General features: G+C 47.9%; 1 protein-coding gene across 1 annotated transcript in view; it reads left to right on the plus strand.

Annotated features, from left to right (window-relative positions):
• Positions 1–854: 854 nt before the first annotated feature.
• The window catches only part of Gfod1 (glucose-fructose oxidoreductase domain containing 1), a 95,624-nt gene continuing 81,530 nt past the window's right edge, over positions 855–14,948 (plus strand). The window contains exon 1 of the mRNA XM_048348450.1: positions 855–1,824. Within this exon, the coding sequence (XP_048204407.1) occupies positions 1,572–1,824 (253 nt within the window). The 5' untranslated portion in view covers positions 855–1,571. The remainder of the gene's footprint in view (positions 1,825–14,948) is intronic.

Genomic DNA, 14,948 nt, shown 5'->3' on the forward strand with positions numbered 1-14,948 from the left:
CAAGGTGAGGGCAGCAAAGACTACAAGATAGGAGGCCAAGAGACCAAGTAGAGAGGCAACCATGTCATTTGGCCAGAGCTACACAAGTGGACCTGAGACGCACGTGCTGTGCCGCTTTGAAGACCTTCAGGTCCAACTGCAGCCACTTGCACCTCAAGGTCAGCGTGGGCACGCGCCTGGGGTGGAGGTGAGTAAAAGTGGAACCTGACCAGAGAGACTGTTAGGGAGAGAGTTGGCCCCTGTGTGCACAACTGGCTTGAATCCAGGTGGCAACGATGGGGTACAGGGCCATCTCTCTGGAGCACAGAGTCAGATCCCATGCCTGTTGCTTAGGTGTGTCACCTTACCCACTGCCAGAACCCATGTTTAGGATCGGTAAAATGGGTGTCCAATAACCATAGCGGTAGTAAAAGGATGAACAAGGGAGAATGCCTGGACAGCTTCTCCAGACTCCCAGAGCGGAGGTTGTAATTACCTGATGCTCAAACCTGTCCCCAGTCCCTTGACGTCCCCAGGGCCTGGGCGTCCACGGCTGTCTTCCAGGGGACTGGCTCTCAGCCTATTAGGGCGCGCCCTGCTTTGATAGATTTATTTGCTTGCTTGGGGCGGGGCTTGGACCAAAGCGTGGAGGAGGAGGTAAAAGGAGAGGAGGTGAGGGTAAAGAAAGGGAAGCCGCGGAGGGGCCAGAGGGAGCGGGGCGGGGCTGGAGACGAGTCGGGCGGGGCTCCCGGAGCCCCGGCGCGGCGCGCACCGGAGCCGCGGGTGACCACGGCGGGGGCGGGGGCGGCGCGCGGTGGCCAATGGCGCGCGGCGCTGAGGCGAGGGCGGTGCAGGAACCCCGGCCACTGACAGCCAAACTCGCCAACTCCGCCCTGATCCCCGCGGGATCCGGGAGCCCGAGCCGGCCTGGGGCTGAGGCCGCCCGTGCCGAGCTGCAATTTAGCGAACATGGCAGCAGAATGAAGAGGCCCACGCCGGGTGGCGGTGGAGCCGGGGATCCGCGCGGGGCGCGCTGCGAGCCGCATCCTTAGTCGGCCTCCTGGTGGCCGCTGGGTTGTTTCATTCGGATCGGAGGGTGGGAAGGAAGAAAGGACCCCCCCCCCGAAGCCGAGCGAGTCGGTGCTCCGGCTGGCAGGGTGGAGAATCGTGCGTGTGACTCGCTCGCTGCGGAAACGACGCGGGAAGGAACGGGTCCAGGGCTGCGGCGGCGCGCGCGCCGGCATGAGCCGGCCATGGGGTGGCCTCGGCGGGGCGCACGGAACCGGCCGGCGCCGCAGCGGGAAGGCGGCCTGAGACCCAGTTTCGCGGGGCTCCGGGGCCTCGCACACCCCGGGGGAGTCCCTGACGCGGTCTCTGGGAAGGACGGGAACCCCGCGTGGCGGACACTGCAGCATTCACCGTACTGACGCGCCCCGAGCCGGCTGGGTCTGCTGCTCCGGTGCGCTCTGAGCACCTGGCGCGCCGCAGTGAACTGGGCTGCGGGAATCCAGTGCGGGACTAGGCTAGGAGAGGTGTGCGCGCGTGGGGGCGACCGGGCAGCCAGCAGCAGCGCCGTGTGGATCTGAGCAGCCATGCTTCCCGGGGTGGGCGTGTTCGGCACCAGCCTCACGGCCCGTGTCATCATCCCGCTGCTCAAAGACGAGGGCTTCGCGGTGAAGGCGCTGTGGGGCCGCACGCAGGAGGAAGCCGAGGAGCTGGCCAAGGAGATGAGCGTCCCCTTCTACACGAGCCGCATTGACGAGGTCCTGCTGCACCAGGACGTGGACTTGGTGTGCATCAACCTGCCGCCGCCCCTCACCAGGCAGATCGCGGTCAAGACCCTGGGTAAGCGACAACCTCCCCCCCCCCCCCCAGTCTTTTCTCCGTTCCTCCCTGGGTCTTTCTCGCCATTTCCACACCCCAGAACCACACATTGCTTCTGCCTTGCCCTGGGGATCGGAGCTCTTACTCCAAGCTTCCTCCTTCCAAGTCCACGGCCTTCCCCACATCCACGCTTCTCTCCTCGCTCCTGGCCCCACCTGGACGCGCTTTCCCACAAGTGTGGCGCAAGGTTGCAGCTGGAGGCGTGGACTCCATGGGCAAGAACCAGGTGGATAAGATAGACACTTTGCTTCAGGCAGGGAAAACAGTAACGTGGTCCCCAGCTGTGTGTGTGTAAGGTACAGGGAGGCGAGAGTGCTGTCGAGAATGCCCGAATAAGGGCTGCAAGTGTGTCTCCCGTGTTCCTGGAGGCGGTAGCAGGACCTGCTGTCAGCAGTGGAGGCTACTTGCCCCGTCATTTATTTCTTTTCACTGTGAATTAGTTTAGAGTTGTGAGAATCAGCTGGGGTTGTTTACTCTGTGCTGGAAGGGGGGGGGTGGCCTGGGATGGCCCGGGGTGGGGGGAGGGAGGGAGGTAGATGAGAGAGGTCCTGGGTTGATGAAAACCGAATTGGTAAAACTAGAGGAGTTTAACCTTTGAACTAACCCACCCAGGTTGCCTTCCCATTGCTTGGAAATAAGAGCCTGTACATTTTAAAAGGTATGGATGCTTTGTTTTGGAAAAGGCTAGACCTTCTTATGCGCTTCATTTGGAAGCATGTGGTGGAATTGCCTTAATTCCTTTTAGGAAGAGTTTTGAGGTATAGCATTGGCAAGCAAGGGGGTGTGTGTGAGTCCCCCCATCCCCACCTCTACCCCCACCCAGGCAGTCTGAACTAGTCTCTCTGAGCATCAGCCTCTCTGTTGTGCTGGCAGGAAAGAGAAACACGTGTTTTGCCCATCCGCAATTCACACACATACCTAGAACAATCCCAGGAAGATTGCTCACTCTCTACTCTTCCCAAAAATTTAGAAGCCTTGGAAGATGGAGGTTTTTCTTTGTTTTTTGTTTTTTACTGGTAAAGGGAGACAAAGCTTCCAGTAAGATGGATGGCAGTATCTGATGGATTTGTAAGGAGGCTAGTCAAGGTGTTCAGTTTTAATGTTTATTTTTCTTAAGCTTCTAGGCCATGGATGCTTGGGTTCTTTGGCCTTGAACAGAATGTCATTGAATTCTGGTCAATATTTCTTTTCTGTGTGAAGAATGGGGCATTTTTGTTGGGTGGCTAACTCCCTTGTTTATACTGGATCTGTGTACATCTAATAAAGTATAACCAAGCAGTAGTATAAATCTATCTGGGAAATTTGTATAAAACTAGCCCTTCTGGAACACTGCTTGTGCTAGGAGGCTCAGGACTGGTCTTGTCAGGGAGGCCTCCTGGTGAACCAGCCCTGAAGGGCAGACCCACAGAGCAGCCCCACAGCAGGGAAGGGGTGGTTTGGAGAACAAAGTTGTTCTTGTGTCCCCACCGTCTCTGGGCCCTTTGCCTATGAAACTGTTTGGCCTCAAGAGATGTTTCCAGATTCTTGTTCTGTGCTTATTAAAAAAAAAAATCTGTGAGGAGTGGCATTGTAGCTCAGTGGTAGCAGGAGAGCCCTTACCCAGCATACTCCAGACTCTAGGTCTTATCCCCAGCCTGGAATAATTGAGTTTTTCTTTTTTATTGAAAGACTAGTGGGTTACCTCTTCAAGAACCAACCATAAGAGACATACTGGGTTTATTTTAATGAGTATGGCTTAGAGATCAGAGGTTTATTCATGTTTTCACATTTTTCAGGTGCTTATCCTCTTAGTTAAGCCCTCCTCTTGCAGATAATTCAAGGTAGTATGTAATGATAGAAAAAAAAAATGTGCCCGCCCTGGCTTTCAGTGTGGCTAGACTGCAGTCTTGTGGCAGGCATCACCATCTCTAGAGGATTTCTGAGAGCTCTCCTTGCTTGTGACCCAGTGTCCACTGGGAGGTTTTCAGGGTTGGCTTCACAGTCATGGTTAGAGGCTCGATATACACAATTCAGGAAGTGAAAATCTCCAAACTGTTATCAGGTTGGCTGGATCCTTGGGTGTTTATAGATATTAGTGTTTGCCAGGAATTAAACCAGCCAAGCTTTGAGTAGCCAGGATGACTGCCCTCCTCCTAGCAAAATCTTGGGTGTTGAGTTACTTGCCCAGCTACTGTGGTAGATCTCTGGCCCTTGATCCATACCTATGTCTGGTCTCAGGCTTGTGGAAGGGATGGCATGGGATTGTAGAAGAATGAGTCTTTGGATCCATTGAATCATACACATCCTCCTGTTTGTTTCCAGAAATGTCCTTGAAATTTCTACCTTTGGGACCTATGAAAGACCTACTTATATATGTGGATGGGAGGGGAGGATGAACCTACTGTGTGTGGGGTCGTCGAAAGATTTATGTGTTGAAAGAATTTAATTTTGTGGCTAGACACTACCCCCACTTAACAAACAAGGCAACTAAGATTCAGAGAGTTGAGTTGAGCTGCCCAGGGACACACAGCCTCCAGCATTCAGCTCTTCCTCCCCACCTCTTAAGTCAGGTCCTTTTCTGCAGTTCTGTTGGTTATATCCTTCCCTCCTTCTTATTTCACCCACGGTATCCTGGGCTTCATTTACACTACCCAGGGTATCGGTTCCCATAGCAGGTCCATGCCATCTCCTGAATTCTTCTGTAATCTGTTTCCCCTTCTATGACATTGCTTTTCTCAGAGAAGTCTAGGTCTTCACTTAATTTCTGAATTAGGTTTCAGACTATCCCAGCCCCTACTGCTTCTGTACAACCCTCCTCATGGCACCAGCAATGTTAGAGAGTACAGACTGGGCCCTGTCATGGGCTCCCAGTAGCTTTCAGAAAACAACAACAACAACAAACCCTTAACTGGCCCGTGGCCCCTGCCCAGTCTCATGTCTTGTGGGACCTTTTAAAGAAACATCAGGAGCTATTCTGCCAAGAGCCTCCTTGTGCTTTGTGGTTGCAATCAACAACTACTGGTCCTCCTAAATGCAGCCTGAGTTAGCATTGCCAGAATCCTTTGTCTTTCCCAGCCCCCAGGTTTCCCTTCTAGGTTCTCAGCATCCTGTACTCCGTCTTCTTCTGCACCTATTTGAATAATTTGTTAAAAATGTAAATTTTGTTTGGTTATTTTGAATAGGTTATATAGTCACACAGTACGAATTCCAAGTACCATGAAAGTCTACAGCGAAGAGAACATGTTGCTAGTAGAAGCAATCATGTTTATGTCTCTGTTTTCCACCTTTTGGGCAGGACTAAGGTTTGTACTTAGGGTTTCATGGGTGCTGAGCAGTCATTCTACACTTTTTGTTGGTTATTTTCAAGCTATGGTCATGCTGTCAGCCCTGGCTGGCCTAGACTGTGAGCTTCCTATTTGTGCTTCCCTTTGTTGCTGGGATGTCAAGGTCATTTTAAAATATCTCCTGTTCAAGGTTTTTCTATGTATATAATGGCAAATACATGTGTAAAAAATTTTAAGTCATTCTTTCCATAATTGATAATGTTCCATTGACAGTATTCTTCTATGCTTTGCTTCTGTCATGCAATGTTATCTTGAATATATACACAAACATTTATATAATCTTGCAGTCATTTAATATCTAAAATTTAGGTATATGATACACGCATACACACACATATTCAGTTAGCCCTCCATACCCGTGGGTTCCACATCTGCAGGTTCAACCAACTGTAAACCAAAAATACTTGAAACAGTTATCTTATCTGGACATGTGCAAACTTTCCTCCTCTTGTTATCCCCTAAAGAAGACACCAGGATGAGTGTCTGAGTAGCATTTCATTGTTTTAATATTGTATGTCATCTTGAGAGGATTTAAGGTTGTTGTGGGAGGATATGTGTAGGTAATGTTTGAATATTTAGTGCCTTGTGCTTTCAGTTGGCTTTTTCACTCAAAGCTGGTGACTACCACTTAAGCCACACCTCTACTGCTACCTTTTTCTGCTTGTTAATTGGAGATAAGAGTCTCATGGACTTTTCTGCCCAGGCTGGCTTTGAACCACTATTCTCAGATCTCAGCCTCCTGAGTAGCTAGGATCACAGGGGTGAGGCACAAGCACTGGGCTCTTTTCATTCTTTGGCTTATGCATACATGAATTGAAGAAAGCATGCGTCATTTTTTTGCATACTATTCTGAAAGACAAAAGCATGAATAGAAGGCTGGTCAGAGAGTATGAGTTTATTTCATTTAAGATATTTCCACATTAACTGGTACCTGAAACAACCTTGTGTTTTGTCACTGTCCCCGGGGGCTTTCCCTGCATGGCCCTTGACTGCCAGGTGCTTGGGGGGGGGGGGCGGTAAAGATGCTGTGCTCACATTGTATGTCTCAGAGCTCAGGCCACCACCTCACCTCTCCTAGGCCAGCCATGGGTCGTCAAAAACTTGTCATGGCCCACTCTAAGTCATGCAGTTAGCTGTACAGCTGCCTGCCTCGTTCCCGTCTTGTTCCTTGTCCCAGTCTATTCTCTAAATAATGGAAAAATATGTATATGTGGGCATATCAATCATACCTCACACACCACCTCCACGCCATCACTCTTTTCTATGGTTCCCCTGGCTCTTGGCTAACACGCAGGCTCTGTACCATGATCTGCTCAGCCTGAATAGAACTCACCTTGCCTGATCCTGCTACTAAAGTAGCTGTGCCCTCTCTGGGTGGTTTCTGTTCTTCAGATTCCCCCTCCCACTTTGCTGACCCCAGGGCTTTCAATCTGCCTCTCTCGCCTTTGTCCCTTGCTTCTTTGGCAGCTCTTTCTCACTGTCCAGTTCTCCTTCACTGTACCTTGGGGAACGAGTGGGCCCAATCCTGGACCTGTTTGTGGTCGTCTGTCCTTGGGAGCATGCTCACAGTTTGGGAAGCTTTTTGTTTTGCTTTTCACTTGTGTGGTTGTCTCCTTAGGTGCTGTTCGTCCATCCCCCCCCCCCCCCAAGCTGGAAGGGGAATGCTTTGAGGGTTGAGCTCTTGTCTGTTTTTGCCCCCCAGGGAATCTTATCTTCCCTACACAGCGCCAGACACCTAGTCATCTCGTAGACAGGCTATAAATATTTGTTGAGTGATGAAGGAGCGCAGGGTACATTCTCATTGTGTGAACGTATGCTTGTGGGAAGAAACAAGAATTTAAACAGGATGTGTCCATCAACACACACACAATGTTTTTATGTTGTACTCACGGGCCTGCCACCTTTTCAGCTTTAACATATAGCTACATCCCCTGGAGAGCTCTTAAAAATGCAGATTCCTAGCCCCTAGTGGCTTGTACCTATAGTCCCAGCTACATAGGCCCAGTCCAGCCAAAAAGGGAGGACCTATCTCAACAAATAAGTTGGATATGGTAGTGCACACCTGTAATCTCAGCTATATGGGAGGCATATGTAGGAGGAGCTTAGTCCAAGACTGACTGGGGTGGGGGGGGCGGGGGCGGAGGGAGTGAGACCCTACCTGAAAAACAACCAGAAAAGAAAAAGACTGGAGGTAGATTTGTTCAAGTGGTAGGGCCTCTGCCTAGCGAACAGAAGGCCCTGAGTTTAAACCCTAGTACTGATGGGGAAAAAGGTAGATTCTGGGTGCCACCTGAGATGTACGCTTTCTGTCTAGCTCTCAGCCAGTGTGGGTGGTGGAATGATGGAATGACCATATCCTAGAGCTGAGATAGCTTTCTGCTCTTAAGACAGAGGGTGGTTTCTACCATGGATAGTTGCTGGCAGGAGAACTATGCCACAGTATCCACTGCCTTACCTAACATGTGCTCGGGTCAGTTTTCATGATCCGTGTCCTGGTTTTGGAGTCAGCTGCAGGCTGTCTTGGTGAAGTCCCTGTGGGTGTGGAAGGCCCCATGGGGTGGGGTGCTAAGTGAGGCTTTCCTGGAACTCTCTTCTCCATGTACATTTACCTGCCCTGACTTGTTTGGCTTTCCTTAGCCAAGGGCCTGGTCAACCTTGTGCCCATTTGTTCTATTTCACAGCAGCCGAGTTGCCCAACAGGTGTTTGGGACAGGGTTGAGAGCCGAAAGGACAGAGGGCTGAGGGTGGAGGATTTTGACTTCATGGGCTGTCATTGTCACTCAGTGGAATCCAGCTGCAGACAGCCACCGGTCTGTACTTGGTCTTGCTGGGAACCTCTCTCAAATCCTAGCACACCTTGCTTTTCCAGTTCTGACTGGAGGTTTCCTTTGGATCTCTTCCTATCTTAATAGTACGTGTACAGAAAGTGATTATGTCTCTCCTGGGGCTCCCCCTCCGCCCTCCCTCCTCTCCGCCCCCCCCCCCCCCCCCGGCACTGGAGGAAAGGATTTCAGTCTATCATCCACTGTGAGTTGAGGCAGTCATTGGATATTATAGAAATCAAGAAATGTCTTCCATTGGGAACAGCCTCAGCTCATTTAGCTGCTCTGGACAAGCTTCTTCCTGATCATCACGACTAACCTTGTGTGTCCTCATGGCTCTGCCTCAAAAAAAAAAGTCCTGTTGAATTTGATGTCATCCTGTTGAAAGTAAAGGTATGCCTCTCGTCCATCATCATTTCATTTAGAAGTCGGCCCATCAGGCTTCGGAAGGCCTGAGAGGCCAGGACAGTGGGTATGTGGGAGTCACACAGCCTGGGACCCTCACTGTATGGCTGGGGACCCTTTAGTTAACTCTTCTGAGCTTCAGGTTGTTGTTTATTGAGCTTTTCCTCCACTCCCAGTACGGGTGCTTGAACTCAGAGCCTTGAATTCTCACTTGGCTTCTTCTGTGTGTGTGTGGGGTGTGTGTGTGTGTGTGTGTGTGTGTACGCACGCTGGTTTATTGGCAAGAAGACTCACAGACTTTTCTCTCTGGGCTGGCTTTAAACTGACATTCTCATTCTCAGCCTCCTAAGTAGCTAGGGTTACTGATGTGAGCCACCAGTGCCTGGCTTGATCTTTAGAGACAATGAAAGTACCTTGCTCAAAAAGCTGTTGGCCTAAATAAGCTTTTGTCCCCCATGTAACCAGCCACTCTCTAGAACTATGCAATATGGTAGCCACTAGTCACATGGCTATGCACATTTATATATAAATTAAAACTAAATATGCTGAAAAATTGAGTTCCTCAGTTTCCCTGGCCACATTGCAAGTGCTAATCTTCAAACTGGGGTGGAAGAGAACTGATGTGAGCAACAAGCTCCTTTGTGCTTGATCTAAACACAAGCGTTTGAGAAACTCAAACCTTTGGGCCTATTTCATTTGCTCTGAGGGAGCAATGGGGTGTCTAGATGTTGAGGTATTGGTGTCTCAGAGCTAATCAGTAGATCAGGCTTTACAAGGTCTGGGTACAGCCTTCCTAATGTCTTAGTAAGGACTGGATTCATTTTATTTTTGTGGTGGTACTGATGCTTGAACTTGGGGCCTGTATGCTGTCTCTCAGTTTTTTTTGCTCAAAGCTGGTGCTCTACCATTTGAGCTACAGTTCTACTTCTGGCTTTTTTTTTTTTTTTTGGTAGTGTCTCACACCTGTAATCCTAGCCAGTCAGAAGGCTGAGAGCTGAGGATCGCAGCTCAAGGCCAGCCCAGGCAGGAAAGTCCGTGAGACTCTTTTCTCCAATTAACCACCAGAAAACCAGAAGCAGTACTATACTATGGCTCAAAAGGGTAGAGTGCTAGCCTTGAGCAAAATAGCTCAGGGACAGTGCAAGGACTTGAGTTCAAATCCTATGACCAATTTGAAAAAAAAGTTTTTTTTTTTTTACTTCTGCTGCCCGGGCTGGGTTCTCAGATCTCAACCCCCTGAGTAATGGTTAGGATAACAGCTTTGAGCCACTAGCACCCACATGGTGGACTGCATTGTTAATGGGGAGACATGCTATGGAAGTGTCCCGTACTCTCCCTGAGATGTTAGGAAAAAGCAATCAGACAACCCTGTGCTTCCTGCTGCTCCATCCCTTAATTTTCCTACAGGACTTGAGATGTGTGATTGCACTTTTGAATGAGCTGTTCACCCACAGGCTATGTGCAGGAACTCTGAGTGAGGTCCTGAGCAATCCTGTGTGGGATTGGCTTTTTTGGTCAATGTGGAGTAGAAACACAGAAACAAAAGGTTTTTCATAGGATGCTATCCCGGCACAAGGGGAAGAATTCTGGCTTCTCAGCAAGGTTATTCTTTATGTCCTACCAACATCTGCTACAGCTCTAAGGGAAAGGAGGGCCCTGACTTCACCCCTCACTCCCATCCTTCCCTTCATGAGGGGAAAGACAAACATTAGAGCCTGAAGCTTTGACGATTACTCTTTTGCTACTTGTTATTGCTTTTCTCCCTTTGAGTCTCATTAATACTGTGAAAGCAATATCCATTTGTGCAAGGGCTCCTTAGGGAACCAGGACTGCTAGATTCCAGCTTTTTTGTGGCTTGGAGGGAGAGGTGTGTGTGTGTGTGTGTGTGTGTGTGTGTGTGTGTGTGTCAGTGTGAATGCACACGTGCCAGTGTGTGCTTTTGCCGAATGACTCTTTACTGAAATCAAGGGCAAGGTACTGGTTTTGGGTCTCTTGCTATTTAAATGTATCCCTAGAAGCTTCTGCTCATCTCCCACATGAATATGAATAATCAGAAGTGGGTGGTGGAACATGAGACGTGTTCCCCTGCTCTGTCTCCCTCCCCTTCCCAATAGAGCTAGGCATGGAGGAGGCATAAAAATGTAGGAGGGGGAGGGAATGCCACATGGTTTTGTTTGTATGAGCTCCTGCTCTCTCTAGCACTACCCACATGGGACATTTGTTTACACCCCAAGATGCTGTTCTCACAGAGTCCCAGGGGGACAAGTTTGGAGCCCTGAGGGATGCAGCCCGTCTGATTTTATATGCAGTCTTTCACAAATTCAGAGCACAGAGGCAGTCTGGCTTTCTCCTGGGGACCACAATGCTACATTTGTTTGTGGAAGTGAGATTTAGTGACTCGAGACTCAACTGGTTCTTGCCTGAAGGCAGCTGCTCCCACCCACAATGTGTGTGTGTGTGTGTGTGTGTGTGTGTGTGTGTGTGTGTGTGTGTGTGTATTGGGGGTATTCCAGGAGGGATGTCTATCCAGAGCTGTTAATGTGCCTTTCTCTTTCCAGCCCTCAGATCTAGACTGCATTATACTGATGTATGTGGTCACATTCAGGTTCCACGAAGGGCAGAAGCATCAGCTGCATTCTGCAGAATTAGCAAGCATGGCTACTTATCAGTTTCCAACCTTTCTATTCCCCACACATTTTCTGAGTGCCTACAAAGTATAAGGTATCATTCGAGGTCACAGGAGGTGAGGTGCTGTGAGGTCAAAGCACCAAAGATGATATGTAATCTCCTCCAGGGTTTATAATCTACCCAGAATCTGCTCATCTTTGAAAAGAGAAGTTAGCATTTTAAAGAGTTCTTTCAAAGCGCAGGTGTGAGGTTGGCGGTGGTACAAGTGTGTTACATCTCATGGCCAGTCTCCCAGGTAGATATTGGGCCTCTTCCTCTTACAAGTAAGAACCTCAACTGTAGAGAGATTAAATATCACATCATGGATCTGAAGACATGTCACATGCTCTCTATACATCTTAACATCTAAAATCTGATAGGTCTTAAGATGGTTTTCTTTCTTGGGAATAAGGAAAATCATTTTAGGTTTCACAGTTATGCCATGGGCTTTTTGAGGGGGGAATTATTCTGTATTCTGATAGATTCACACAGCTGAGAAGAAATAGAATCAGGGCCAGGGAATGTGGCTTAATGTTAGAATGCTTGCCTAGAATGCAGGAGGCCTTGAGTTCAATTTCTTGGTACCACATAAATAGTAAATAAAATTAGTAAAGGAGGAAAAATAACCATTAAAAATTAAAAAAAAGAAATAGAATCAGAATTCAACTCAAGTTGGCCTGACTCTAGAGCACATGCATTTGCCAGAGCAACAAGCTGCCGAATTATTGGTTTAGCCATAAAGGCCATGTAATCTTTATTAATACGTAGTACCAAAGAGGAAAGGAAAATAGAATCAGAGCTTGTGCCATCAAACTCTACAAATGAGAGGATTTACATGTATCTAACAGGAAGTTGGGCAAAATAAGGAAATGTTATTTAATGATCTCTATTGATTATAATTCATTAAAAAATATTTTTGTGCGCCAGTCCTTGGGCTTGAACTCATTGCCTGGGCTCTACTACTTGAGCCATAGCTACACTTTTGGCTTTTGGGTGGTTAACTGGATATGTCTCACCAACGTTTCGTTTTGCCCAGGTTGGCTTCAAATTTTGATCCTTAGATCTGAGCCTCCTAAGTAGCTGGGATTACAGGTGTGAATCCACTGGTGCATGGCTTTATAATTCATTTTTTTAAAAGCTAAAATAAATGGCCAGCTGTTGTTACAGATAATAGAAAGGAGAAGCGTGATGTACTCTTCCTTTTGTTCTGGTCTGTTCTAGAGAAAGTGTGCCCTTTTTACCTTCAGGGGTCATTAGTGAGGTAACCAATGGCTGCTTTAGTATCCTGGATGGGAGGGGAATGGTAGTGCACACAGCCATGGTAGCACACATAGCCATAATAGGACACATAGCCACTGTGAGGACACACAGCCATATTAGAACATGCAGGCAGCTCCCTCCCATGCATGCTTGAATTTTGGGATTTCCCCAGCCACAGGCCTTTGTCTATTTGTTGCCATGTTGCAGTGCCTTAGGGACTAGAAGAGGTTCTGAATCCCATGCTCAATTCCCAGATTCAGGAAGCTGTGGTAAGGGCCACAGGGGAGGAGCAGCTGCCACTTCCACAGGCAGGTTTGGTACCACTGGCTTGCGTTGCCCCCAAGTGCTTAAATGAATATGGTCCCCTGGGGCCTTGTCTCCTGTTCCTGACCAGAGACTATGGAAAGCAGAGAATTAGAAGGGGGAAGGCCATCTGATAGCTGACCACTGACAGTCAAGTCAGGAGCAAAGCCAGGCCTCAGGGGAGTGGGCTTCACACCTGTGTGCTGATTTAGTCACCAGTGAGGAGATGACTTCGAGAAAGCTCTCTGAAGGAAATTACATGAAATAAGAACAAGGAAAACGTCAAAGTGCACAATCATGTTCAGCAAAACCATATTTATAATTAGTGAAGCATTAATTATGAATGTTCCAGCTTCAAGTTAACGAATCTGGGAAATACAGTCCATTAGATACTAAATATACTTATTGGAATTGTGTCTACAAAGATCATAGCAGAATGGAGGATTTGCTTGTAATGATAGGAAAAGAAAAATGGTGCACAATTATTTCTGTGTTATATTGACAGCTTTGTTTAACACACACACACACACACACACACACCCCTACAGCCTTATCCTAAAATATGAACCTCGTAAGGCAATAAGCCCAAATTCTAGAGAAGTTGTAAAATACTGAATTTTTTAAAATAGTTTCCATCTTAAAAATATGGTCACAGTGGGAAAAATCGACTTCTTTTGGGTTGGGGAATGTAGCTCAGTGGTAGAGCATTTGCTTGCCCTGCATGCATGGAGCCCTGAAAGGGAGAGGAAAAGGAAGAAAAGGAAGAGGGAAAATATTATTGGAAGTGTAGCAAAGATTGGGTGACTCTCTACTTCTTTTGCCCTGTGGTCTTTTGGGTCCAGAATGGCTGTCCCCAAGTGTGTTCCTCTGTTTGGTGAAGGAAAAATATGTTCTACGTTGGCCAAAGGGAAAAGGGAACCTTTTACAAGGAAGGCAAGAATCAGTGTGAAGGGCTTTTGTACTGTTTAGGTGAATAATTGGATATGACCCATATTTGCGGAGAAGCTATAGGCTCTTGACTGTAGGGACATTTATTTATAATCTTAATTTTGTATGGCTGAAGTCCAAACTGCTGGGACCATCTGTCTCCTAAACTTGACCTCAGATGGGAAACGAAGCTCTTGATGGCTTTAACAGTTCCAATCATATTTCCAAGGTTTATTTCCCTCTTTCTTTGCAAGAAAGTTTCTTTTTAGTCAAACTCATCTTGTTGTAAATGATTAGCAGCTGAGAAGAATCACCAAGAAGGAGGCTGACCTGGAAACACAGACAGGCTGTTCTCATCCCAGTACCACAGTGCATTAGCTGCATGACCTTGGGCAAATGACCTCCCCTTGCTACTCTTTTTTTTTCCTTTACTATAGTCAATTTTTAAGAGGTCCTTCTAGCTCCTACTTCGTATGTGACAGTAACTTGAGTTGAGAGGACGACACCAAACCGGGGCCAGTGGTTCATGCCAGTAATCCTAGCTACTCAGAAGGATGAGATCCGAGGATCATGGTTTGATGCCAGCCCAGGCAGGAAAGTCTGTGAGACTATCTAACACCTAAGAAGTCATTAGTGGAGCTGTGGCTCAAGTGGTAGAGTGCTAGTCTTGAGCAAAAAAGCTCGTGGAGGCACCCAGGCTCTGAGTTCAAGCCCAGGAATCAAACACATACACACACACACACACTCACACACACACACACACACACACACACACACACACACACACGGGGGGGGGGGAGAAAAAAAGGTTGGCACCAATGGACCAAATTATTTGGTTTGCACTATTTTTAATCATTGTTTTAGTGTCATTGCTGTCAGTTTAGCTTGGCAGCTGCTTTGATGGTGTTTTTTATTCTAATCAGTTATGCAAACACAGTTCTGCTTTCTGTAAGGTTGCTATCTCTCTTTTATCTGCCAGGGAGGAGCCAAATCCCCCTGGGGCAAAGGAACATGGCTGGGGAGGTATGGGAAAGCTGCTTGTCAGTAAAGAGTGTGTTTGTATGTGTGCTCACATGCGTGTGTCTGTTCACATGCATGCCTAGGTAAGTGTGTAGAGATGGGTACATAATGTACCTGCCCCCATGTGCTGTACTCTTGATGATGACACTGCCTGGGATTGGTGTACGTAGCAGTTTTCTACCAAATATCAAGCCAGAAGTTCGCCAGGATTTTGTATAATTTCTAGGCAGAAGTTCATCAACCAGGTGGGTGTTGGGGGGTTAACTTCTATAAGAAGTCCATCAGCCGGGTGTGTGTTTGGGGTTAACATCTACAGGCACCCCATTAGCTAGTTGTGCTCCACCAAATGAAAGAAAGA

Source organism: Perognathus longimembris, chromosome 6 (assembly GCF_023159225.1).
Source record: "Perognathus longimembris pacificus isolate PPM17 chromosome 6, ASM2315922v1, whole genome shotgun sequence".
Classification (NCBI taxonomy): Eukaryota; Metazoa; Chordata; class Mammalia; order Rodentia; family Heteromyidae; genus Perognathus; species Perognathus longimembris.